The 25,471-nt window shown below is 54.0% G+C and overlaps 6 protein-coding genes across 6 annotated transcripts; 4 read left to right on the top strand and 2 right to left on the bottom strand.

The window, feature by feature from the left end:
* Positions 1-222: 222 nt before the first annotated feature.
* Positions 223-1,905, bottom strand: IAQ61_005052 (uncharacterized protein). The gene is made up of 3 exons (XM_003843127.2): positions 1,040-1,905; positions 683-981; positions 223-635 (listed from the first exon to the last, which is right to left on the bottom strand). The coding sequence occupies exons 1-2, from the start codon at positions 1,636-1,638 to the stop codon at positions 789-791; spliced, it is 792 nt and encodes a 263-aa protein (XP_003843175.1). The 5' UTR covers positions 1,639-1,905; the 3' UTR covers positions 223-635; positions 683-788.
* A 408-nt stretch (positions 1,906-2,313) lies between these two features.
* Positions 2,314-2,942, top strand: CRP27 (40S ribosomal protein uS8; the record flags this gene model as incomplete). The annotated part of the gene is made up of 2 exons (XM_003843128.1): positions 2,314-2,446; positions 2,683-2,942. The coding sequence occupies 2 exons, from the start codon at positions 2,314-2,316 to the stop codon at positions 2,940-2,942; spliced, it is 393 nt and encodes a 130-aa protein (XP_003843176.1).
* Positions 2,943-4,579: 1,637 nt separating this feature from the next.
* IAQ61_005050 (uncharacterized protein) lies at positions 4,580-5,557 on the top strand (the record flags this gene model as incomplete). The annotated part of the gene is made up of 1 exon (XM_066096638.1): positions 4,580-5,557. One exon carries the CDS (start codon positions 4,580-4,582, stop codon positions 5,555-5,557), a length of 978 nt encoding a protein of 325 aa, XP_065953333.1.
* Positions 5,558-10,294: 4,737 nt separating this feature from the next.
* IAQ61_005049 (uncharacterized protein) lies at positions 10,295-12,148 on the top strand (the record flags this gene model as incomplete). The annotated part of the gene is made up of 1 exon (XM_066096637.1): positions 10,295-12,148. The coding sequence occupies one exon, from the start codon at positions 10,295-10,297 to the stop codon at positions 12,146-12,148; it is 1,854 nt and encodes a 617-aa protein (XP_065953332.1).
* Positions 12,149-13,304: 1,156 nt separating this feature from the next.
* Positions 13,305-19,584, bottom strand: IAQ61_005048 (uncharacterized protein; the record flags this gene model as incomplete). Its single annotated transcript, XM_066096636.1, is given in 5 exon segments — positions 13,305-14,335; positions 14,354-14,535; positions 14,584-16,614; positions 16,663-19,266; positions 19,474-19,584. The coding sequence occupies 5 exon segments, from the start codon at positions 19,554-19,556 to the stop codon at positions 13,305-13,307; spliced, it is 5,931 nt and encodes a 1,976-aa protein (XP_065953331.1). The 5' UTR covers positions 19,557-19,584.
* Positions 19,585-20,664: 1,080 nt separating this feature from the next.
* On the top strand, positions 20,665-25,420 carry IAQ61_005047 (uncharacterized protein). The gene is made up of 6 exons (XM_066096635.1): positions 20,665-21,206; positions 21,286-21,803; positions 21,864-21,891; positions 22,620-22,794; positions 22,938-23,405; positions 23,466-25,420. The coding sequence occupies exons 1-6, from the start codon at positions 20,690-20,692 to the stop codon at positions 25,219-25,221; spliced, it is 3,462 nt and encodes a 1,153-aa protein (XP_065953330.1). The 5' UTR covers positions 20,665-20,689; the 3' UTR covers positions 25,222-25,420.
* The last annotated feature ends 51 nt before the right edge of the window (positions 25,421-25,471 follow it).

Here is a 25,471-nt window from a genome sequence, read left to right as displayed (position 1 = left end):
ATGCAGGGTGGGCGCTTGGAACATCGTCGTGCAGATACTCTACCGATTTGGCGAGGCTTCAGCGCTTACAGAAGTGCTGGTCTGGGCTGTGGGAACGTTGTGTTGTGATTGGCTAGGCGAATCTAGATCCTGCACAATGTAACTGAAGGCATCGCATCTGCGGTTAACAGCCTCTCTCTGTGGGTCGAGATGGTGGAACTTGCTTTTTCAGGTTGAATCTCGTCTTGGTATCTGATCCCACATCGAGTGATTCAGAATCTGGTGTCTCTAGTCAACGACACAGCAGATTTTTTTTGAAAGCATTCATGTCTACAACAACTAATGATCATACCATATTTGAATCCTCTTCGAGCACAAGCACGCTCCTGTAGTATATATCGTAAACGCCTCGCTCCCAATGAACTACTGCTGTTGTGCCGCAACGAAAAGGTAATGCTGTTGATGATAGTACACTAAATATGGCAGTCTTGACTTCGTCAAGTGCTTGCCATGGATTCCATCGATGGTAGCGGACATCTCAGATCTGGCAAACTATGAGATGCAAACATTTTTAGACCGAGTTACGCCCCGGCCCATCTTGATCATGCATGAGTCATGTTCGAACGATGGTGGATTAACAAGTTGTCGAATGAGATCTAAGGAGGTCAGAAACGCTGGAAGGCCCCCCGAGCACACAACATACAATGATGAGCGCCTCCTGGAGGATTCGAGTGGGAGTAACCAATGTACTATATGTGCCACCGTTCCATCCAGGGAGTTTCAACACCACGCGCCAATTTGACGCCGCTCTATGACACCTGCCCTGTAAGGCCGCCGAAACCCCACTTGCGTCTTCCTGTGCTTTGAGATGCTTTGGACTTGCCCTTTTTTGCGGCTTCGAGGGAGTGTTCCTTCTCCCACTCTTCATCGGCTTTGTATGAGGTTACAGCGTGCTCGAGTTGGTACTCCGTTTGCTCCAGATATAGCAAAGCGACATCGTATCTGCAAAGCTATATCAGCACTGTCGCCAACCGAATTCTCATCCATGAGCAGCGCTTACTCTGCAACCTTGCATCTGACCATGAACTTTCTTAGCTTTGTCTTCTTTATCTCTTCCTCTTCTCCTTCTAATGGCCTTGGGCTCAGACTAACACCACCCTTGTAGAATTCGCCGGGTATCAGTACTGTCCTTCGCGCTGCTAATAGGTGATCGGCATAGAGATTGTTGGTACGACGCAGTGCGTCAGCCGGTACACCATATCGAAGCGACAGTGAGGTGATCGAGTCGTTGTTCTGATCCACAAAATGAAGGACATCCGGGCCGTTGTCCATTTTCGATTTCGACTTCTCTGAAGGAGGCTTGAGGCCATCGTGTGCAGAGTATGGTGGCAGTTCGTCGTCGCCGTCCCGCTCGTCTGGTGGCGAATATGTTGGAGGTTCGCGGAGACCTTGGGGTGGTAGTGCGGAAGGACCGGTAGCAATCTGGCAGAACGGACAATAGTCATTGAATCTGGGGTTATCTGTCAAACATCGGGCGCATATAGCACGACCGCAGCAGTCAAGACGGCGCTCGAATTGTGATGGCTTCTCGATCTTCTCATCATAAGTTGGGGGAATAGAGGATAGCAGCGCAGCGCAGGTACAGCAGGCTTCAGACATGTTGGCAAGTGTGAGGTAGTGGAACAAGGTACTAGAGAAACTCTGGATCTGCAGGCAGGTGATAGGTACTGGGAGGCGAAGAAGGAGATGCTACGTCATGACTAAGAGTGCCCACGGCCGCGAAGGCACGTGAAGACGCGACGATTGCTGAAGAGGCAAATTGGCTTTAGTTAGCTGAGATGGAGAAGAGCAACACAGAATCAATCAACGCGGGTTGGGCCATGTGAATAGTCATTGGTCGCGCCATGAGATGGTGCTCGAGTTCATCGTGTACTGCTGCTGTGGTTGCTGGCGCTGTGAAGCTGACTAACAGGGGTCCATGCCAAGGCCACATCTAGCGAGCCCACGGACCAACACACCAAATTCCAACTTTCGCGAGCGAACTTTTCGGACCTCTGTCAATCTATCGCTCACCACATTCCACCCCCTTTCTAGGTATGTCTATTCCGCGCTCGAGTGCCCTTCAGAGAGCCAGGGGAAGCAATCGCAATCGTCCGCAGGGATGAAGGCAAGGCGAAGGCGACACTGCTTCCCCTTCTGCGACACGAGCTGTAGAACCCTCAAGCTGCAGCACTGAGGGCACTCTCCACGCTCTGGCATCTGGAGGCTAACCACCAACCCTTCCCACAGATACCTCAGTCGCCCAACCGCCATTGAGAATCTACTACCGCCAAAATGGTCAAGACTTCCGTTCTCAACGACTGCTTGAATGCTATCAACAACGCCGAGAAGGCCGGCAAGCGCCAGGTCCTGATCCGCCCGTCCTCCAAGGTCATCGTCAAGTTCCTCACGGTCATGCAGCGTCACGGTATGTTTGCATTTCACTTTCTTTGCTATCGTCCCTCGCACATGTACACATATGCACTTCTTTCTCTTTCCCTCCCCCTCCGGGCTGATAACTAGGCAATGATCTCGCATTCTCCACGATCTTTGCCCTTTAAGTGTCCGGTACATTAAACTCTGCGGAGAACTTACACGTCTTCGGATCATGTTTATGACGTCTGATGTTTATTTCTCTGCAACACGCTGACTCTTTTTGCGCAGGCTACATCGGCGAGTTCGAGGAGGTCGATGACCACCGCAACGGCAAGATTGTCATCCAGCTCAACGGCCGCATCAACAAGACCGGTGTCATCTCCCCCCGCTACAACGTCCAGCTCCGCGACATGGAGAAGTGGGTTGTCAAGCTGCTGCCTTCGCGTCAATTCGGCTACATTGTCCTCACCACCTCGGCTGGTATCATGGACCACGAGGAGGCCCGCAGGAAGCACGTCGCTGGCAAGATTCTCGGTTTCTTCTACTAGGTTGCGCGTATGATGTGGTGGGATGCAATATACCCGGGGCCTGGGCAGACAATCATAGGTCTAACCAGGCAACCATCATGGTGACGATAGAATGAAGAAATGACAAAAGTTTATGACGTGTCAAATTGGACCATTCTCTTGAATGTCATGGCCATGCACCAAGTGATTTGAATGTAGTCTGAGGATGGTCAGTGTCGATCGTTGCTCCTACATGCTAATTAGATGAAGGTCTTTGCTCTGTGATGTGGTGTCCTCTCCAGCAGCTATATTATAGCTCACATGATGTTAAAGGCAAACAGACAACCAAGTTATGTTGCGGCTAGCCATTATCTTCTGCAGGTGAATGAGCAGACGCAGGCATGGTGCAAGGTCACACTGATCGAGCCAATACCAAGTGCTTGATCCATGGTCAGTCTTGGTATGGATCGACTGTGCGACTGCAGCATGGATGGCCAAAAATTCCATGGTAGTTGGTTTGGCCGATGGTGTCAATGATGGCTGGTTTGGTTGGTGGTCTTTGTTCGCATGGGTGTAAGCTAGGTGTCTAGGTATGTACTCTAGATGGCTACGAACATGGACAATCACAGTTATTGGTTCTCATAACATTAGAGTAAGCGAATCTGCCGTTTGTGGATGATGTCCAGGTTCAAGCGTAGCGAGTGGCCAAGCCGGGTGTGTAAGCATGCATAGTCGATGATACCTATTGGACGCAAAGTGCATAGGCAATGGTGGCCGTGACACGACGCAATCGTTACCAATGCGATTATTCAAGAGCTCTTCCATCGTGGACATGGTTTGGTGGTCAATGTCTGTCATTTGTCTGAGAGTGTAGGTTTGTGTCCATGACCAAGCTTGGGTGAGTACGGGCCATTGATAGATTGTTTGAGTTTAACAAGCGCAACACAACTAACAGTGCTTGTCTTTGCTCGCCGGAGACAGCAGACGTGAGACAGCAGATGTGGCAGTTGTCACGGTGCGGTGTGACATTGCACAACGAGAGCTCTCCTCTGTCTGACAACAGCCTTCAAGACAAGCTGTTGTTGCATGGCAGCAGCAACAACAGCAGCAGCAGCAGCAGCAGTCATGCATGAGCGCGGTATGTAGTGTGGGAGTGTGGGAGTGTGTGCGTGTGTCTGTGTCGTATCTGACGGTCCAGCGCGCGTCGAAATAAGCTGCTAGTTGCCGAATGCGTCGTACATGTTCGCGTCACGACCGCGAATGATCGGCGTGCCTCCGCTTCTTGTTCTAGTGCCGCCATCTGTCAGCGTGGAAGCCCCATTTCGCCCACCGTTTGCTTCTCCTTCATCACCCTCTTCTTTCTTTTCTCCTCCTTGTCTCCGCCTTCCGCCTCCGCCAAAGAGCAAGTGAAGGGCAAGTGCAAGTGCAGACGCAGAATTGGGTAGTCTGCCCGCCCAGAGCCCAACTGCCCACTTAGCAACGAGATTGATGATTCGCCTGGTCAATCTGGAACCCTGCTGCTCCTCATCAGCCCCCAACCGGCTCGAGCGTGCATCACAAAGTCGCCCTCTCGGAGCTAGGTATCCACTGGACCACTGCAGTTCATAAGTAATTCATCACTGGGCCTGGCCCACCTTTGCCCTACGCCGCAACCTGAGCTGCCTCCTACGCACGCTGCCATGTACAGCAGTCACGCCTCGCAGACGGAAGAGCATCGCAGCAAGAGAACCTTCCAGCCGAGCATAACGACTTATTTTACCTTTGCCGACGACCTTGACAACGACCAAGAAGATCTGCGGGGTCTAGATCCGACTACCCGCCCCCGTCATCACGCCCACCTGCACCACCACCATAGCAGGGGCTCAACATCGCAGCGACAGCGACAGAGTCTCGCGCCCACCTTGCCCGGCCAGGTGCAAGCAGACTTGCTCAACGTCGGCATGCGCGTGCGGAAAGCAGTGCCAGGAGGCTATAAAACACAAAAGCTCATGTCCGGCCTGCCAACCATTACCACGACGCTAGTCCATAGTCCCACCACTGCGCTCGCCGATTACGAGGTTAAGCCGTCACGAGATACCGTCGAAGATCGCCTCACGCACCAGAGAGAACTGCTACCGTTCTGTGGCCTGAACAAGATCGCAGGCTACGCCGAGCAACCCACGACCAACCGACACCTATACGGCGGCGGCCACGACTCTGCCACCCAAGAATCTACCAACCTCTTCCCCCTCTCTGCCGAAGCCTTCACCCAACCCTTTTCCTCCCAAGGCTCCACCGACTCGGGCTACTCAACCGCCTCGCAACGACTGCCCAATCCGCTCAATTCCTCGAAGCGCTCCTGGCACGACGACGATGAAGTGCGCCCGCTGAATTCAAACCTCTTCTTCGCGATGCCAAAGGGAAACCTGGCCGTCGAGGTGGACGAGGTGCCCGTCAGCCCGCTCAGCGAGACACCGCAAAACATGCTGCCGCAGGTCCGACAGTTTGCGCAGCCGAAATCTCGCCGGCAGGGCCGGAGGACGGTGTTGTCGGGTGATGAGGACATGGACATGGAGGGGGAGAGTGCAGTCCATGTGGAGAGGAGGGTGACGGTGGGAAGCGGGAGTGATTTCGAAGAGGCTGATTTTTTGCACGAGGTGGATATGGGTGGTATATGAGACCATTTTCTCTCCTCGTCCTCATCCTCGTCCTCATTTTCTTCTTTTCTTTTCTTCCCCCTATTTGTTTTTATGCTTTTGTCTCGACACCAGCGTGGCAGTCAATCACGCCGCACACACATCTCTCTCTCTCTCTCTCTCTCTCTCCATAGCCACTTCTTTCCCACAACCTTTTCTCCAAATCACTCAATCTTTCCTTTCCCTCTGATGTTGTATGTTGTACGAAAAAAAGAACTGGCGACGGCGCAACTATACCCGGGTTTTTTTTCTCCTTTTTCAATCTGTTTGCTGTTCTTGGCCGTTTGGGTTCATGGTTATTGGGCGTGGTGTCGTGTATAGATGTATCTGTTCATGATGCGAATAGTAATGATGTCGTTTATGTGATTTGTGATTGTCAAACTTGCTGTGTTCTTTAGTGATGTGGATGGCTGGGTGTTGTGGTTGTGGTGGCTGGTCTCTTGTGCCGTGGTGGTGATGATTATTGTTGGGCTGGGATTAGGATTGGAATTTTCAACAATCACGACATGTCACATAGTTTGTATATCCACAGCACAACAAAATCCACTATCCCCGCACCCACCCACACAATTCCCAATACACACTATAACACCACCCATACCCAGACATGTAAAAATATAAATCCAACAACCTCCCCCGCTACAACTCCATTCGCCTGTGGCAAACAAGCTTGCGATGAAACGAGTGGCGAGATGATGAGGTTGAAGTGGAATGGGGATGGGGATGTTTGGATGAAGGGGTTTCGTGGGGCTGGGTTTGATGGGTGGGGGTTAGATAGGTAGGTGGGATGGGGTGAGGGGAGATGGGGGAATGGACGGTGGCTGTGGTGAGGTGGGATGAGGTGGGATGACATGAGAGATGCAGACTCCGCAAAACCAGTCCGCAAGACAGGCTCGTCTTTCCCCTTGCCTTGGCAACGAAGACGAAAATAAGCAGGGAGACGGGAAAGAGAAGAGTAGAGAAAAGAGAGGGAGTGGTGGGGGCAGGAGCACGTGTAATGCATCCTGGGTTTTGGTAGGAAGGAAAGGGCAGGGTGGGCAAGGCAGGTTGTAGGGTTGTAGTAGTACTAGTTATCTCGGCTAGTTTGAGGATCACGTTACTTGTCTTGTGCCATCAAAATAGCCAGGATGTAGCAGTGGCAAATCACATGATACTCACACTACCCGAGCGCATGAGTTGTGCTGTGGGATGAGAAAAGAGTGGGGATTTGGAATTCTTCTTGGGTTGGGTTGGGGGTGAGTGGGTGGGATGGCTGTGTTGTATTTTGTTGCGTGTATGTGGGGTGGGTAGGTGTGTAGACAGGGTAGTAAAGTAGGGAGTGTAGAGCAGAGTAAAGTCCAGTAGACCAAGTACCGTACCCGTACAAAACACACCACCCATGCAATCAACACTTGAAATACAGAATACCCGATATCCACACGAATACATTTCCAGACCCGTCACCTCACGCTCGGTACGATACAATAGGTACAGTAGTCCAGGTGGGCGCAGAGGTGGGCAGACATTGTTTCACGGCGGCAGCTGTGGTCGGGGGTGTGCAGGAGCGACTGTTTCGAGGATATGGGGGGGAGGCGTTGTGGTGCATGAATTAGAGCGGGGGGGTGGAATGGGATTTTGTTTTGTTTTCTCGGGGGTGGTGGGTTGAAGCGATATGGTACTTACTGTTGGGCTGGAAGAGGAGCTGTATTGTGGAGGTATTTGGGTGGATGGTAGTGAGCCACAACCTTTTAAGTATTTTTTTATTTTTATTTTTTACTTTCCACTTTTCGTTTTCCCCTCCAATGGGCCAGAGTGACGTGAGAAGGCGTCTAAATGGGGAGACGGGCAAAAAGGTTGGCTAGCCGGGTACGAGGCAGTGTGGGCAGTGTGTCCTGGTGGCCGGTCGGTCCCGATGCCCAGGCCGGAAGGGGGTGATGGGTGCCTGGGCCTTTCTCCCAGGACTCATCGTGGTGAGATGAGGTTGTGTGTGTGGATATCGTGTACCTAGCTATCTGCTCTACAGTACCTACCCATGTGAAATGTCATGACCATGAGCCCATCACGTTATCCAAGGTTTTGCACCCACTGCCCAGTCTGCCATGCCCCGATAGCCGACATTCAAAATTGTGTGCCTGGGCATCTGCGACAACACGACAACACAGCCTGGGAACATGTGCCTCGGTAGGCAGCCAAGGTCGCTAGACGACCTCGTTAAGAGAGGGAATAGCGCAAGTGGAGTCGCCATCTAGCTGGATGGATGCATGTCAAACGTCGCATGAAAAACGGCATGACGGAGATTCGGACAGGAGGCTCTTGTGGCTTGCAGGATGGATTGGACATGGTCAGGGGAAGGTGGGGGGTGGAAAAACGGGCTGGCTCGGGCTGGGCGGGCGGGTGGACAGATGCTAGATGGGATGATGGGAGGCTGGCAGAGTTTGGGATCGCTGCGGGGATGAAGGATGAAGGGTGAAGGAGGAAGGGTACTACAGGATGAAAGGATGGATGGATTGTCTTGACTTTTCCATGGCAGAGGGCGACTTTGTTTGGGCTCTCGGTTGTGCTACTGGTTTGGTAGGTAGGCAGGACAGGCGCCGCGCTTCTGGAACCACGGCGCGTGTCACTTCTGGTCGTTGGAGGCGAGGGAGTGGAGGGGCAATTTGTTGTTGCTGCTGTACTCTACCTACTCTGACCACTCTTACCTGCTCCAACCTAGCCTGTCAGAGATTCACACACGGCTGCTATTCGTTCCAATGTCAAGTGGAGTGAGATTCAATCATCGTGGAACAGGCGGCCCAGGGCCAGACTGTCTTCTTACTCGGTCGTTGCCCTCTTGTTTGTGCTTGTCCCGGTTCTCAGACGAGGGTGGTGAGGTGGTGGTGATTGGGTGAGCGTTTGGGTGGCCAAGTTTCGAAACGTTGTTTTCAGCCACAGTGGGTGTTTTGGCAGCCGTGTCTTCTCAGCGCATCGTGGGTGCGCCAGTCCCGATGTTTTGCACGACGGCCGGGAAGTCGGCAGAGACACGACATCTGGCCTGGCCCGGTGGGTGGCTGGGGTCGTTGTGTGCTGCAGACTGCGAGTGGACTACTCTACAGTAGATGCTCTAGAGTAGTAGCTGGTGGTATAGAGTAGTACTCTACTACCTAGGTACTCTACTTGACAGCACACATGTGATGTAGTATGTAGTAGAGTACAAGCATGTACTCTTGTGCCACTCCACTGTCGGCTGAGCCTCAGATCAGACTCGGTTTCATGGCGGCAACCATGGCCGACAAGGAGCCAATCACGGACAGCCTGCCCAGTCTGCCAGACTGCCACTGCCTGTTTCAGCGGGTACTGTAGTTCTGTACTGAGCAGGCGCAGAGGGCAGGGGAGGAGGAGGGAGGGAGGGAGGGAAACGAGGCAAACTCAGGGAAGGAGCGGAAGTGACCGTCTGACTGGCCGTCCACCTCTCCTTCCCTCTCTCCCAACGCCCCCCCGCCCATTCCCAATCCGGCCAAGCGCCACACTCCCCTTCCGCCCGCTTGTAGCCCGTTTTGGCCTCTGCCCACCCATCAGCACCGGCCCACCCGCAGCCAATCAAGGCCAATCAAGGCCAATCAGGGCCAATCAGGGCCAATCAAAGCCAATCGAGGCCAAAGTCAAGGCCAGTCCAGGCCAGTCAAGGCCAATCATGCCAATCACTTCCCCCTTCACTCGCCCATTTCGAGCTGGCTACTTTTTCGCTGGCCTTGCGGTCGCCCCCCCCTGCCCTGTCTGCCCTTGCCCTTGTCTGCCCGGCCTTGCCAATGGCCCCCCCCCTCCCATGTCAGGTCCCATGTTCAGGCCCATGACGGTCGGAATCGTTCATATCCACTCCTGTCCTCACCCATCCCTCTGACCTCACGTTTCTCCTACCACCACTACCACCACCACCGTACCACCACCTGGGGCGCCCGTTTTCGCTACTCTTCCCCTTGCACCCACCTTCTTCTTTTTTTTTTCTTTCCCTCTTTTTAATTTTTTGATTTACCAGTCCCTCGCTCCGCTGTTCACTCGTTTCGACAGCTACCTACCTACCTACCTACCTACCTACCCCGTACACGCACCGCTCGCCCGCCATTCTTCAGTGCGTTTGCTATAGAGCCGCCTGTTGACCCGTTCTCCGCCCCATTGCCCTCAGTGCCCCTCCCCTGGTGAAAGCGTAATACATGCTATTGACCTCCCTCGTTCAATAACCGCCGCCCTGTTCAACGTACCTCACCTCTTCACCGTCACTGTCTGTACATTGTGAATTCATTCACTGGACTGGAAACAGACCGCCGCCCCTCGATTCAACTTTGGCTCCCTTGGCAACTCTGCACAACCCCCCCCCCCCCTCCCGACAACCATCATTGTGCATAGACAACCCTCCTCGACACCGCTACCACCACGTTGGATCATGTATTCACGGTGACACCCAGCAACAAAGTCAACCCACATTGCCAATCGTGAGCCTTCGACTATCGACGCAGAAGCTCCAGTGGGATTGAATTGATTTGCGCCTTAATTTCCCAGCTCCAAGAATTATCATTCACAAAAAACTTCCCCCCTGGTAGTGAGTGCAACCGTCATTCACGGATCACGACGCATCAACAATCGCCAAGACTGCCCGATCGGCTCCCCTTCACCTTCCTCCCTGGAATCTATTAATCTCGCGCAACCTGTACGACACCACCACGATCACCTTACGAGACACTACCACCACTGCTACCACTACTACACATGGCTTCCTTCCTCCGCCCCCGGCGGGTGGAGCACACGAATCCCATCACCAACCATGATCTTGCCCGTCGCCATTTCCTCTCCGGCTGGGACGCCTCCCAATTCGACGACCTCAAGTACTCATACGGCCTCACGGGTGTCGACCAAGTCGGTAACTACCTCTGGGTCGACACCTTTCTCTACCTCCTCCTCGGCCTCTCCGCTCTACTCCTGAGCTTGCGCGTAGCGAACATGTGGTGGCGCCACAGCCGCCACCTTAGCGCCATGGGAAACCCGAACCAGTCGTATTGGACGACGAACAAGACGAGCTGGTGGCCCTGGCTGAACCGCCACATTCTCGTCGCGCCACTGTGGAAAAAGAAGCACAATGCCCAGTTCCAGATCTCGAGTGCCATTGACAATGGTACTCTGCCAGGGAGATGGCACTCGATTATGCTCTTCATCTACGTTGGCCTCAATCTCGCCTGGTGTGTCGCTCTCCCGTACAAGGCGCTCGACCACAAGGCGACCGTCGCCGCCCTACGTGGACGCTCTGGAACGCTGGCCGCCCTCAACCTCATCCCTACCGTCCTTTTCGCAATGCGCAACAACCCTCTCATCACCATCCTCCAGGTTTCCTATGACGACTTCAACCTGTTCCACCGCTGGGCCGCCCGCATTACCATTGTCGAGGCCATTGTCCACACCGTCGCGTGGATGTACAACACTGTTCACGGTGCGGGCTGGGATCATGTCGTCAAAGGCCTCCACACCGAAGGCTCCTACGGCTGGGGCATGGTCGGCACCGTGGCCTTTACTTTTATTGGCATCCAAGCATGGTCGCCCTTTCGTCATGCCTTTTACGAGACGTTTCTCAACATTCACCGACTCTGCGCAATTGCCGCCATGATTGGCATATACAAGCATCTCGAGCTCCACACCCTGCCCCAGGTTCCATGGATGCATCTCATCTTCCTCTTCTGGGTCACCGAGTGGATCCTTCGCGGCCTCTCTATCCTCTACTACGGCTTCAGTCTCAAGAAGCGCTCCCGCATCACCGTCGAAGCCATGCCTGGCGAAGCCGTCCGCCTGACCATTGACATGGTGCGCGACTGGACGCCCCGCCCCGGATGTCACGTCCACGTGTGGATGCCTCGCCTCGCCCTCTGGTCCTCGCACCCCTTTTCCGTCGCGTGGGCCACTACCCTCACTCCCGATTCCAAAGAAATGACCCTCCCCACGCTCGAAGGCGACTTCCTCATGCCCGGCGCGCCCCAAAAATCCCGTCAAATCAGCCTCGTCTGCCGTGCCCGCACAGGCCTGACGCGGAAAATGTACGAAAAGGCGTGCAAAGCGCCGAATGAGCAATTCACGACGTTTGGCTTCATCGAAGGCCCGTATGGCGGACATCACAGCCTGGATTCCTACGGCACATGCGTCTTGTTTGCAGGTGGAGTCGGCATCACCCACCAAGTCATGTACATGAAGCACCTCGTCGAAGGCTACAGCCACGGCACGACGGCCACGCAAAAAATCGTCCTCATCTGGACGGTCCCGTCGTCGGACTGCCTCGAATGGGTACGCCCATGGATGGACGAGATCCTACGCATAAAGGGCCGCAAACAGGTCCTGCGCATCAAGCTCTTCATCTCCCGACCCAAGGGCCGCATCGAGAGCAGTAGCGAGACAGTCAAGATGTACAGCGGCCGGCCAAATGCAGCCGCGCTGATTGAAGAAGAAGTACGGAACCGGGTGGGCGCCATGGCCGTGACGGTCTGCGCATCGGGCGGCATGGCCGATGGCGTCCGCTTTGCCGTCCGGCCCTGGTTGACAGAGGGTTGTGTGGATTTCATCGAGGAGGCTTTTACGTACTAAGCCTTGTCCTCGTTTTTGCTAGTTTTTTGGGGTGGTATGCATGTGAATGGTTGTTTTCTCACGCATATTGATTTTTTTCTTGCTCTGACTGGGTTTTGTTGGATGGGCATGTCAAGCGTAGCGTATTAATATGGGTCTGTGGGATGTTTTTGCGGATCCATGTTTAGGCATGTTTGACTATTTTTCTCTCTCTCTCAACCTCATCCTCACCTCCTTCCTCTCGATATCCGATTTAGCCAGCCATCCAGCCAACCAATCAGTCAGCCAGCCAGCAAGCCAGCCATTTACAAAACCCCACCCCACCTGTATATAGTTCTTCCTTTTTGTCACCTATAAAAACACGCAAGTTTTTATCCCATATCCTGTCCCAACTCATTTTTTTGCCACTTTGTCTTTCTTTGGGCGGTTTCTTGATTTTATTTGTACATATTTTAGTTAGCTATATATCTTTTTTTATTCTGGGACATTGCTATTTTTTTTCTGTTTTTTTTCCGCGGGCGGGGGGGGGGGAGTGTTGGTGGGAGGAGGGCAAGGGGAGAGCAGAGAAGGGGGAGACGGAAGGAGACGGGAGAGGATGGATTCTGTCTACGGGTTGGCTTTGGCCTTGGCCTTTCTTATCATCTCTTTCCTCTTTCCCTCCTTTCCTCGCCGCACTTGCATGGCCTCGGTTGATGAAATATAATTACACAGGATGATTACTTTGACCTGGCCTTCTGGCCCTGATTTGGAATTACATGTCCATCTAGACGACGATGCAGATTTAGAGGGGGGAGGATGCAGATCTGGCGCTGTTGTGGAGTATACTCGCATAAGCAACTTTGAAAGTGGTGGCGCGTGGGGGGATGGGATGGCATGGGATGGGATAGCAGAGTAGAGTAGAGTAGAGTAGAGTAGAGTAGAGTAGAGTAGAGTAGAGTAGAGTATATGTATATGTGTATATAGCTGGGATACATAAAACACAATACAGAGCATTAGTCAAGTTGTTCACTAGTCTAATCGCTTACGTTTCAAACCCCCCCCAAAAAAATACTGGATATTTATTTTCAGCATGGAAATTATATACCATACCCATACCCATACTTGATTCTCATTCCCTTCATTCATTCATTCCTCTCCCTCTCCCCTAATCTATCCCACCCAATCCTCCCTCCGCTCACTACCTCCCCTCGCCCTCCCCCCTCCCCCCCGCAAAATCAATCTGCGCAAGCACATCCCGCTTCCACCCCTCATCCGCCTCACTACCACTAGAATCGCGATTCGCAACCCTGAGCGCGCCACCGCCGCCGCCACCACCGTTACCCGCATACCCACCCGCATACCCAGCACCACCATCGTCATTCTGCGACTGCGCGTCTGCGCCAAAATAAGGGGCGTTGGCGTAGTCCTGCTGGTGCTGGTCTGACCATTGGTCTTGTTGGTCGGCGTAGGAGGAGTAAGGGTGGTTGTTTTGCCAGGTTTGCATGTCCTGCTGCTGTTGCTGTTGTTGTTGATACTGCTGCTGTTGGTACTGCTGGTGAGCATGCTCCGGTCCCGGGCGCAGGATATCCGGTACTTGGCTCGGATTGGTAATGTGAAAGCCCCTGGGCGCCTCGTCATCCTCGCCCTGCTGCGACGGATGATAGGCGTTCTGGTAGTTGCCGGCGTAGTCGCCTGCGAAGCTGCCGCCGCGGTGCTGGTCTGCGGTCGGGGTGTCGAAGACGCCCGTCTGGTCAATGGGCGAGTAGTCTGTGCCCATGCCTCTGGTGTCGAGGCGGGGCAGGAAGCCAGGTCGGGCGTCGGTGGGCGTCCGGTCGTTTTCCAGGGCGTCGTTACCAGTGAGCTCGGGGATCGGGTCTTGATAAAAGGAGAATCGGGCGTCGTTTTGGACTTGCGAAGAGGATGGATCCGAGGGACCCGGGGGTGGGGTGAAGGTTTGCATGGAGCCGGATTGCTGCTGCTGCTGCTGCTGCTGGTCCATACCATGGTTGTGTAGACCCAAGGTGGCCAATTGTGAGGCCAGACCCAATGTACTTCCCCTATTCATACTTCCTTTCACACTGGGTGGGCCGCCGACTCTCATTGCACTGCCAGCCATGCTCGCGCGATTGCTTGGCTCCTCGCTGATTCCACCAAAGCCACCGCCATCTTGCATATTGGGATCGCGGATGCTGTACTGCGCAATCGTCCGCATCTTCCTCGTGACCCAACCTGCGAGGATCTTCCCACGCTGTTTCTCGCCTAGGCGAGAGCGATGAAAGTCTCCCTTGTGTACAAAGGCGACAATGTCGATGACGAGTTGGTGTTCGTTGAGGATGGCGTTGACGATGACAGGGACCATGGATGCGAGGAAGTTGCGGCGGAAGATCTCGACGACGATTACGACGAGACCACCGGCTTGGAAGACAGCACTGTCAAATATTAGCATTTGTAAACCTCGAGACTGCAAAAAGACATACCAGCCCCCGGGCACAATGTTGCGGTGGCAGCGCTCTACCGACTGCTCAATGTCCATTGAAAAGTGATTCAAGCCATTAACTTCAAAAGTATCTCCAATGCTTCCCAGCACAAAGAGGACTTGCATATCCACTGGCGCATTGTTGGGCCCAATCGGCCTGGTCACATTGTGCAAGAATCCCAAATCACCAGTCCTCACGTATCGTGCATTCGGATCTCCATCGACGGTTCTACCATTGAACCTCTCAGCATCCAACCGCTCTTTTGAGCCATAGAAACTGTAGGCATTGGCTTCCGACTGTACCCAAATCTCGCCATACTCGCCAACAAGACAGAGTTGGTTGGTTTCTGGATTGACAATGGAGATTTGCGTGCTCACAGGTACCATGCCAGAGTCTTGTACCAGGAGCGCGCCAGGCTCCGTATCCGGATCGACACGCATGACGAGACCGCGACGGAGTGCGCCCACATCGAGATGCAGCTCGATCGGCTCTATGCACATGTACGACCGCGAGGCTACCATGGGGTTGAGGACGTGAGAGTACACGGTATTGATGGCCGTCCGGTCGAGACTCGCAGAGGCAAAGTGTACGCGCACACGCTGATAGACATCGACTCTGGGTCGGCCATCTGTTGCAATCATCAGATTCTTCAACTCGTGCAATGCCATGCTCTTCCCTGCGCCTCTTGCAATGGCATGATCCAACATTTGGCTCGTCGCATAAGCGTCCTTGATCTTGTATCTTGCCAGGGTTTGGAACAGAATATTGGGGTTCTGCGCAAAGTCCACAGGCGAGACTAGGTACGTGGGCGCAGCAAGGAAGATGCCCATGAGGCACGTGTGGATGAAGCCAAGACCAATCGTACTACGTACACATCCAAGTATTGGCCGTGAGCTTGTCATCTGACACGTCTCTTTCTGTACTTTGCAGAGTGCCATGATTTGGCTGTGTCCATACTGCACAGCGATGCGGCGTTGGTCTGGGGTCCAATAGATCCACACAAGTACTGGGAAGCCCGGTTGGACCCACGCGGGTCGTATAGTAAGTCGGAGATCTCGACAGCCGCTCGATTGCTTGGGCGGCTTGGTCGTGTTGTAGGTATGCGGAACATTGATCTTCAAAATGACGGCTGATTGCTTAATGTGCTGCGATACTTGTTTGACCTTCATGAGATGGTCTACATCTGCGTTGACCAGGATGGCCTTGACTTTGAAATCGGCGATGATGTGGAGCAACGCGGGTGCGTCTTCGTTGAGTCTGTTTTGATCAATGGGTGCCATTGGTATTGCAATCGCGCCGAGAACAAAGCAGGCGTGCACCGCGAAAACAAAGTCTTCAGAGTGCGTGTACATTAGAAGAAGATGATCGCCCGCCGTTACCTTGACCTTGTTCTTGAGGAACATGGCTACACCGGCCACCTTTTGGTCAAACTTCTTCCAGTTGACACCCTTGCCTTCTTTGCCACGACCGTCGACAGTGCAGTAGGCCAGTTCCTCGGCTTGTCGGGAGACGCGCCATTGCATAAGGTCATGGATGTTTGAGAATTGATTGAGCGGGGTGGAGGTGCGATCGTCGATGACAACTTCTCGGTGATCAACACCAGAATACTGCTTATCCTGCATCATCAAGAACTGCTGGCGCGCCATGGAAGCCTCGTAGGACCACATCCCGCCAGCAGGATCGTCACCAAGCGCAATATTCTGTACAGATCTTTCTACCCCAAACTTGACGTGCACACACGGTAGTGAGCCGTTGTCAAACTCTCGTCGACAGAGCATGTTGCCTATTTCTCGTCTGCCGTTTTTGATCACTCGAGGGAGTGTGTTGGGAGCCGTAATCATCACACAGTAGACGCGCAGATGATGTTCCTGGTAGAGAACCTCCATGCAGCGCTCCGATAGCGAGTCCAGAAAAGGTATATCCAGCTGCTGTGGCGGTCCACCTGGGTTCGTAGGAGCAGTAGAAGCCGCCTGCGTCTCAATGAGAATGATGGGCAGATATTCGCCGTTGACATACGAGTCGAACGCCGAACTACATTGCATTAGCGCAGCGTGAGGACTACAGGATGGAATCACTTACGAGTCGTAGATCTTGGGCACGGCCTTCATAATGCTTGTGACAAGATGTTGTACAAAGAAATAGCGATGCTCCGCCTCCAATTGACCATGTTCAACCCACTCGACGCGCTGCCTGATGCGATCTTCGTACAGTCCAAGTACAAAAATCTTTCCTTCTACGACACAGCCAAGAAGTCCGGTGCGTAGAAACTCGAGTTCAAGTAATTGCGGGGTTGGGCTTCCTTCCACAAAACGATACGGCCGAGCGTGGAAGATCGTTTCAGTGTGCTTTTGTAATTGCCAAAACCCACCAGAGAGCGAAGGCGAGTCTACCCAAATCTCTCCAATGGAGTAAGGGGAACAAAGCAGATTCGTCTCGGGATCAACAATCGCAAGAGTCGCATCAGGTATTGGGTATCCAAATGCCCCGACTCTCATAGTTCCAGGTTCATTGGCACGCTTGCTCGCCTCTTCTCCTATGGCGAGGACTACAACATCATTCATCTTCAGAGCCTCCTTGTCGAGCAAAATCTCAGTCAACTCGGTGGAATCCTTCTTCTTCTTCTCTTTGGGGGCATTCTTGGTCGTGCCTCCACCAATGAGACTAGAGTAGCCGTTGGCCGCACTGACATCCTCGTCCTTGTCTTCATCGTCTGATTCTTCTTGTGCGATGCTCAGGGGACAGCCCATGCGTTCCTCGCCACCCAGCCAGTCACGCACGGAAATAATCATACCGCCATGCTCGGGCAGGCACAGCATGGGTGCGATGAGATCTCGTGCTCTGGGATTCCTCATTGGCCTGAACCATCGGTCACCAAGAATCTCGTGAAACTCGCAATCAACCGTGAGCGTGTCGATGAGACAAATCTTGACAGAGCCAAAGTTGGGCTCGGAATTCTTCTTGAAATTCCTCGTCGCCATGGGATCCTGCTGGTAGTTGTACGCCGCCCGCTTGAGGCCTGGATAATCAGCTACAAGGATAGTTGCCTTGTACTTTGTGATGAGGTGGGCGTAGAGGCCAGGCGTCTCCATGGTGGGCGATTCTGCCCAGACAGTGGTATGCCCGCCGTAGACTGCGAAGAGGACGCTGAGGATGAGACCGGCGCTTTCACGAGGATCGAGATAGGTCAGAATCATTTCCGTGGGATTGCGTTGTGGAGGCGGGGCGACGAATCGGCCTTCCGAGTCGCGCAGATTTGCACTGAACGTGTCCTGATTCTTACTTTCTTTCACGGGTATCGTGCTCACCATTGCGCTGATACATGCCATCTGGTGCATGATTGTTCGGTGACTCAAGACGACACCTCGCAAATCACCAGTCGGCGCCCTTGAAAATTCAATATAGGCGACCTCTGGTACCTGTAGAGCGGGGGTATCGTCGTGTTTCTTGGGATGGTAGCTTCCAAACTCGTTCGTCTTCCACCACTCTACTCCGCTAGGCCACTTGAGGCGATTCTGGCTAATGTCCCGATGGAATGCCTTTAGGTTGTTGTCCGTGGTCAGAGCGAGATGTGCTTGGGTTGTGGTCAGTAGCAAAATCAGTTTTTGGTAGTCATCCACGCTGTTGATGGGCACGGCGACGACACCTGCAATGAAGCAGCCCATGAGCGCCACCACGAACTCGATAATCTCCGTGTCTCTGTACACCAAGGCTACGCGATCGCCTCGATACAGATTGCTCTTGTCCCTGATTACTTTGGCCACCTTTTCAGCGCGACTGGCCACCTTTTCCCAAGTAATGGACGCCGTCTCTTTGCCTTTTGCGTCCAAGACCCAAAACGCAGTTGCCCGAGGTTGCAACCTGCCGCGATGTCGCAGCACAGCGCCAATGTTGTCAAATTGGGACATCATTACATTGTGATTATGTGGATCGAAGACATCAAACGGTAGGTCTCGCGGCTCCAAGGGCAGCATCGTATCCGCAGCACCGGCTGGGAGGTCGTTTGGGTTCATCATGGGCGGCGGTATCGCTGCCGTAGGCGACAGGGCATCGCCGGTCGAGTAGCGGTTTGGCCCGCCGTAGGAGTCGCGGTGATCCTGCATCTGCTGGCCTGTAAAGTCGGAGAAGTAGCCCTGGTTGACGTCCAGCATCGTGCTCCTCCGACTGGCTTGGCCTGGCGAACCATGGCCGTCGAAGCCCGGTTGGGTGTCTGGGTTGAAGGCGTAGTTGCCCATCATTGTGCCCTCGCGCGAGTAGCTGTATTCGGGGGTTTGCGGTCGCGGTATAAAGGTCTCGCTGCCCTGGGAGACTTGGGAGACATTGCGCTGCAGCGATTGGGTCCGTATGCCCAATTGCTTCTCCTGGAAGCGGCCTACTTGGCTGGGCGGGTAGGCCATGTACTGTGAGGTGCCGGTGGTGCTCGTCGAGGAGCTGGCATAGTGGCCCATGGTGCTTGTTGCCGAGCTGTCATGGTACGAATCTGGGCGCGGGAGGGCGAGTTGTGGTGCTTGCGATGCTTGTGGTACTTGTGATGGATGAGGGCCCGACAGCGCTGCGAGCGAGGCGCTGCGGGAGCCAGAGCCCTCGCTCGCCACGAAGCTCTGCGTTCGCAAGTCATTTGCGAGCTGGGCGGCGGATTCGGGCCCCAGGTACTGCGACAGGAGGACGGTGCGGCGTTTCTCGTAGCTGTGCGATTTGTTAGCGCACGTGTGGGGAGATTGAATGCGACGGCGCGTGGACGCGCCGGGCGACGGCGGGACAGGTGTAGCGGTGGTGGCGGCGACGACGGCGGGGGGGGGGGAAACAAAAGGCGATCAATAACGAGTACAGGTACAGGTACAGGTACAGGTACAGGTATAGGTGCTGGCACAGATGTAGATGCAGGTAACGGACCCCTTGCGTGTGATGTCGCCCTCCTCCAGCTCGTGGTCGAGCTCCTGCAGTTTCGCCTGCAGCTCGGGATGGGTGTCGGCCATGAGGTCTACGGCAAAGTGCAGTGCTTGCCTAAACGGGCGTGTCGTCGAGAGAAGCGAATGGGCGTGGACGTGGGCGTGGACAAGGTGGCGGGCAGGCAAACATGAACATGCATGTCCAGCGTCAAAAGAATGCAAGGACAAGGAGAGCTCGTCTCTACTCTATGGGGGAGCACAGCCCAGGGCAGCCGCATCGGACTGGCTGGGGTTGCGCAAACGAGTGGGAAGACAGCGCTATGTACAATGGGTACTGCGTAGTAGAGTAGGAGGGGATGTCGTGGAGAATCGGGGAATTCGGGGGCGGGGGCCTTGGGCGATGAATGCTTGGATACGGTACTCTATAGGTAGGTAGGCAGGTAGGGTAGGTAGGTATACGGCAAGGTAAGTAAGTCTACTCCTAAGTAGCCAGGTACTTTTGAATGCCATCAAAGCAAGGTAACAACCCGCCGCATTGGCAGCAGCATCATCAGCATCATCATCATCATCAACACCCGGCCAGGAACGCGTGCGCGCGCACATACATGCAGCATGGATGCATAGAGTACATCCACAGGTACATGGATAGAATACAAACTGTGTGTACTCTACATAATCAGCAGCGAACGAAAAGGTATGACGTTGCCCCAGTGGACAAGCCGCCCATTACGCCCATTACGAGTTAGTCAGCCGTTAGCCGTAGCCCGGCCGGTACAATAAACAGGATTGGAACGACTGGAAGGATTACTTAGCAGAAGCCATGTGGTGGGGCTTGTGCTTCCTTGCTGGCTTGTCAGGTTCCTAGGCTGTTGGCGTTTATGCCTCGGCTCGAGGATGCAGGCAGAGAGAGAGAGAGAGAGAGAGAGAGTCGGGCATCCAACTAGTAGCCCAGTTACCGGTGGTACATCAAGTACAGCCAACTGCAACTGTGCGGTCATGCTTGCGAGCGACATGCAGCCGAACGCGCTGGTGACAAGCACGCTCAGCTGAACGCGGTTATAACGTTGGATGACCGCCTGCTCCTTTCTTCTGTCATCTTGGACGCTCCCCTTTTCCCCATACGCTAGACTCTAGATTCTAGACTCTAGACTCTAGACTTTATACTCCATACTCCATACCATACCGCACACCACAGCGCACACCACATCGCTAGCTACACCATGGCGACCCTCATCCGCCCCCCGCCCGTGGACCACTCGCAATCCGCCATCGAAAACGTCCTCGAGCTCACACAACTCCACGACATCGACCCAGACCTCTTCACAAACACCCGGCCCATGTGGCATCCCCCGGGCGCTCGTGGCATCTTTGGCGGCGCTGCCATTGCCCAGACCCTGAGTGCAGCCCAAAAGACCGTCGACCAAGACTTTACCGTCCACTCGATGCATTGCTACTTTGTCCTGGCTGGCAACGCTGAGATACCCATCATCTACCATGTGGAGCGCGTGCGGTCTGGCAAGTCCTTTGCCACGAGGACGGTGCAGGCCCGCCAACGGGGCAAGGTCATCTTCACAACCACCATGAGCTTCGTGCGACAGAACAGTGGAGGCAAGGACAAGGTCGAGCATGCCTATCCCATGCCAGACGTCCCCGGCCCGGTCGAGAACGTGGACGACATGGGCATCCACAACAAGGACAGCAGCCCGTTTCAGAGTCAAAGACTGCCTGTGGAGAACGGTAGGTGCCCGTGCTAGCACACCACCACATGCCAACCGAACCGGTGAACCAGCCCACATGCACTCTGACACCAACACAGATGACTCGGACCAACCACATGTCAAGAAATGCAGACAGTGGATGAAGGCCCGTGGCCGCATCTCCCCAGCTGGCCGCCATGAAGCCCACCTCTCCGCCATCGCCTACATGTCCGACTCGTATTTCATCGGAACCATTGCGCGCGCCCACAAACTGTGGCGCTACTCGTCACAACGCGCGTCCAAGGCCAAGCCCAGCGTCGATGAAGACATGCTGAAGAAGCTGCTGGCCATGGATGACGCCGAGCTGAAGCGCTTGAACTTTGTCGATGAAGCCGACCTCCAGCGCATCCGCAGACTGAAGAATGGCGAGGACGTGGCCAAGGTCAACGACACGCGCGAGATTGGCATGATGGTCAGCCTGGACCACACCATCTACTTCCACAACCCACGAAATTTCAGGGCCGATGAGTGGATCTTCAGCGAAATGGAGACTTCATGGGCTGGCGATGGTCGCGGCCTGGTCTACCAAAGAATGTACACCCAAGACGGCGTCCTCATCGCGAGCTGCATCCAAGAGGTCCGTGGCCCATATCCGAATGCTGTCTCTCTGACCCAACACGTACTAACATGACTCCAGGGTTTGGTTCGTCTGAAGCAATCAGATAGTAAATTGTGAGCCATGGGAAGTGCGCCAATTCTTCTCTTCCTGGCGCATGCTGCGAAATAATCTGTTGTAACTTGTTTTTACTAGCATGCTTTCAGTGATGCTGGACTAGATAACTATCCCAATTGAATCGTCCTGTTGAAAGGAAAGCAAGGGCTCCCACCATCCATTACTCGAACAAGAAAGATATTTCTCGCTCCACTGCGCCCCAGATAGGCATGGCAAGATACAACTCTTGAGAGCAGAACACAATCTACATGAAGACCAAACACCAAAACACGGTGAGGTAAGCAAAAGCAAAGGCGTGCATAATCCCTATGCAGGTCAAAAGAGGGGCCCCTCCCGCTTCTGAGATCCGGGGTCCGCGCTAGTTCGTCAATGGTTAGCCTACAAAATGGCCTTGTACCGGATGGATCATGGCACCCGAATCTCTTCTACACGCCCAATCCACTACCTAGCTGCGTCATTTTCACGATTCTCATCATACCAAAGACCCAAAGGCTCATCCGCGGGTATGACGATACAAAGAAGAGCAGGTTGACCAACCCCTGGACCCTAACCCCATCTACATTCATCCTCCATCCTCATCATCATCATCAAGACGACTGCGACTTTTCTTGTGCCCTGAATGTCTTTGCCGTACTGCCGCAGTCCTGTCTCACCTGAGCCCACGGACCGACGCATAGAGTGCAGACACTGACTACTCCCCCATCCTCCTCAGACTTTGAGATCTGATTCGCTCGCGAGGTATGAATACCAAGCAGGCGGCCTGTCTGAATTGCCGCAGGAGCAAAATCAAGTGTCGGCGCGAAGAAGGTGCACCAATATGTGATCGCTGCCAGCATGTTGGCGCAGAGTGTGTGATTCCCGAGTTTCATATTGGGAGACAAAAGGGCGTTAAGAAGTAAGTTTCCTGGCGACTGTCTTGTTGTTTATAGGCACTTGCACTGTGGTGGGAGTGGAGGATATGAAGAGGTCTTTGAAGCCGCTAAATCATATGGCTGATCTATTTTGGCCCGCTGTGAAGATATATTAATTGCAGCCTAGTAAACGATCAGGCCTCGAAAAGGCCATCTATCAAGTCGAAGAGGCCATCAAGAAAAGAAAGTCTGATGTGACTACGGACAAGAGTACACTTCAACACTTGCAAAGGCTTCTCAACGAGGCACAAGGAGAAGAATCCAAGTCGAAATCCAACGACGCCGTGCCTTCATCCTCTGAGCCGTCTCCTACACCAGCTCAAACAAAGGATCCAGTACCACATTCAGGAGACGATCAGCTGGCGCTCGAAGACGTGGAAAATCCACTTCAGCTCCTCGCTCGTGCTTCAGATTTGCGCATTGCCTCACCACAGACGTATGATCCTACGAGTCCCGAGGGCAGAAACAATGGCAGTGAGCAAAGTGCCTATTTGGATGTTCATCACTTCTTCTTGCCTATGAAGGCGAGTTTGGACCAAGGCCCCGGCCTGGATCCTGTTGATGTTGGCCTTATTACCATGAATGAAGCAGAAATGTTGCTACAATAGTAAGATTCCTGCCCTCTGTAGGTAGCGCAATGGCTTACACGTTCAAGTTTCCATAAGAAGCTGGCGCATACTCGCTGGGGCCTTGACCCAGTAGTGCACACATTACCATTCGTCAGGAATCGTTCGGCATTTCTATTCACAACACTGCTAGCAATGACGGCAATCTTCTTGCCGGAGACAGCGTCATTGGCGAAGCGGCTGCTCCTACATAGGAGATTCCTGGCTGAGCAAGTCATTGTGCGAAAGTTTAGGTCTGTCGAGATTGTGTTAGCATTCATGGTCAGCATTCCCTGGATGCCCCCCGGCTCTCACGCAAGTGATGATGACACAAGTCTCTATCTGGCTACCGCCCTGTCGATAGCATTAGATATGTCGCTCGACAAAGTCATTACGCCCTCGTCGTCTTTCGATCAGGAGCTCGTGAGGCAGACACCCAAAGCCGAATGTCTCCACGCAACGAAGGCACTCGCAATGGATGGTTTCGAGGACATTGATCCAAATTCAGAATGGGGGCAACGACTTCTCCGTCGCAGAGAACGCGTTTGGATCGCCCTTTTTGTGCTGGAACGGGGTGTATGCCTCGCCCGCGGCCGCAGCTACTGTGTGCCCAAGACTTGCCTCATCCTTCACGCCGACCAATGGCACTTTCAACAATACTCCGACGTCCAAGACGGGCCCCTGGTCTCCATGGCCGTCCTCCGTAGAGATCTAGACGACCTCTTCTCCGATGTGCGATCACGATGCGACTTGTACTGCACATCATCCACCGGCACACAAATCGCCCATGAAATCGATTCGGCCATTGACTCCTTCTTTGACCGCTGGACCCGCACCTGGACGTCTGTAATTGGCGACCCAGAGTCCAAGACCCTTCCGCCCTATGTCGAGATCCTCATAACACACACCCGCCTCTCCACCTACTCCATGCTCCTCAACCACCCCTCGGCCCCTTCCGAAGTCAAGAGGTCGTTTCGTGCAAGCGCCCTCTCCTCGGCTCTCAACGTCATGCGCGCCGCTATCCAGGGCGAATCCCGTCTGAAGAGTATGCCCAACAACACCGTAACCATGATCTGCTTCGCCGCCAGCATCGCCCTCGCCCTCAGCGGTCCCGCTGTAAACCGGCCCCCTGCTACTACTACTGTTCCTATCACCACTGCTCCCGCCCAACGAAACACCCCCAACAAAACCATGAACCTAGCCCCCAGCGTGCACCACCTCATCACCGACACCGCCACAGTCCTCGAACGCATAGGCAGCACACCCAGCCACCGCAACGGCGCAAGCGTAGTCTACGGCCGCTTCTTACGCGTCCTCGTTCAATCATCAACACCACACATCGACTCCACCACCACCACCGTACCAACAACCTCCTTACCACCACCCCCCCACCCCGCTCTTCCCCCCACCCCCTTACCCCCACAATCCCACCCCCACATCTCCCTCCCCCATCTCACTTCCCCCCTCGTCGACGGCGCCCTCTCCGCCGCTCAACTCCTCCAGGACCCGATTTCTAGCTATTGGCCTGATGCCCCGCTTGACTTTAGCGCCATGAGTTATCATGAGGTTAATGAGACGGTTTCGAATAGTGAGATTTTTTCTTCGGGCTTGTTGGAGGGCGCGGGGTGGGAGGGTGGTGGTGCTGCTGCTGCTGGAGGAGGGCATGGAGCTGCGGGTGGAGGGGCTGGAGCTGTGGGAGTGGGAGTGGGAACGGGACTTGGGGTGTTGGGTGGTGCGGCCGTGGGAGGGCCTGGGGGTGGGTTATGGACTGATTGGATGAATTTGCCGGATTTCAATTATTCCTAGGGGTTTTTTTTTCTGGGGCGTGCGCGTACAAGGGGGTTTTTTTTTTCATCTTCAGACTAAAGGGAAGGAGGATGACGGATGACGGATGATGGATAAAGACAATCTTGTACATGAACATCACAACACACATGAGAGCCAAAGCGAGCGAACCGTTTATCCCAATGTATATAACATCCTACTGTAAGAAAACCAATTGTCAATTCAAATACCCAATAAGAAAAGTACCCCCAAACTCCCAACCTGACCCCCC

This window comes from Plenodomus lingam (assembly GCF_022343315.1).
Source record: "Plenodomus lingam strain CAN1 chromosome Unknown contig_21, whole genome shotgun sequence".
NCBI classification, from domain to species: Eukaryota; Fungi; Ascomycota; class Dothideomycetes; order Pleosporales; family Leptosphaeriaceae; genus Plenodomus; species Plenodomus lingam.
The sequence above is the reverse complement of the archived record's forward strand: the minus strand, read 5'-3'. Positions and strand labels throughout refer to the sequence as shown.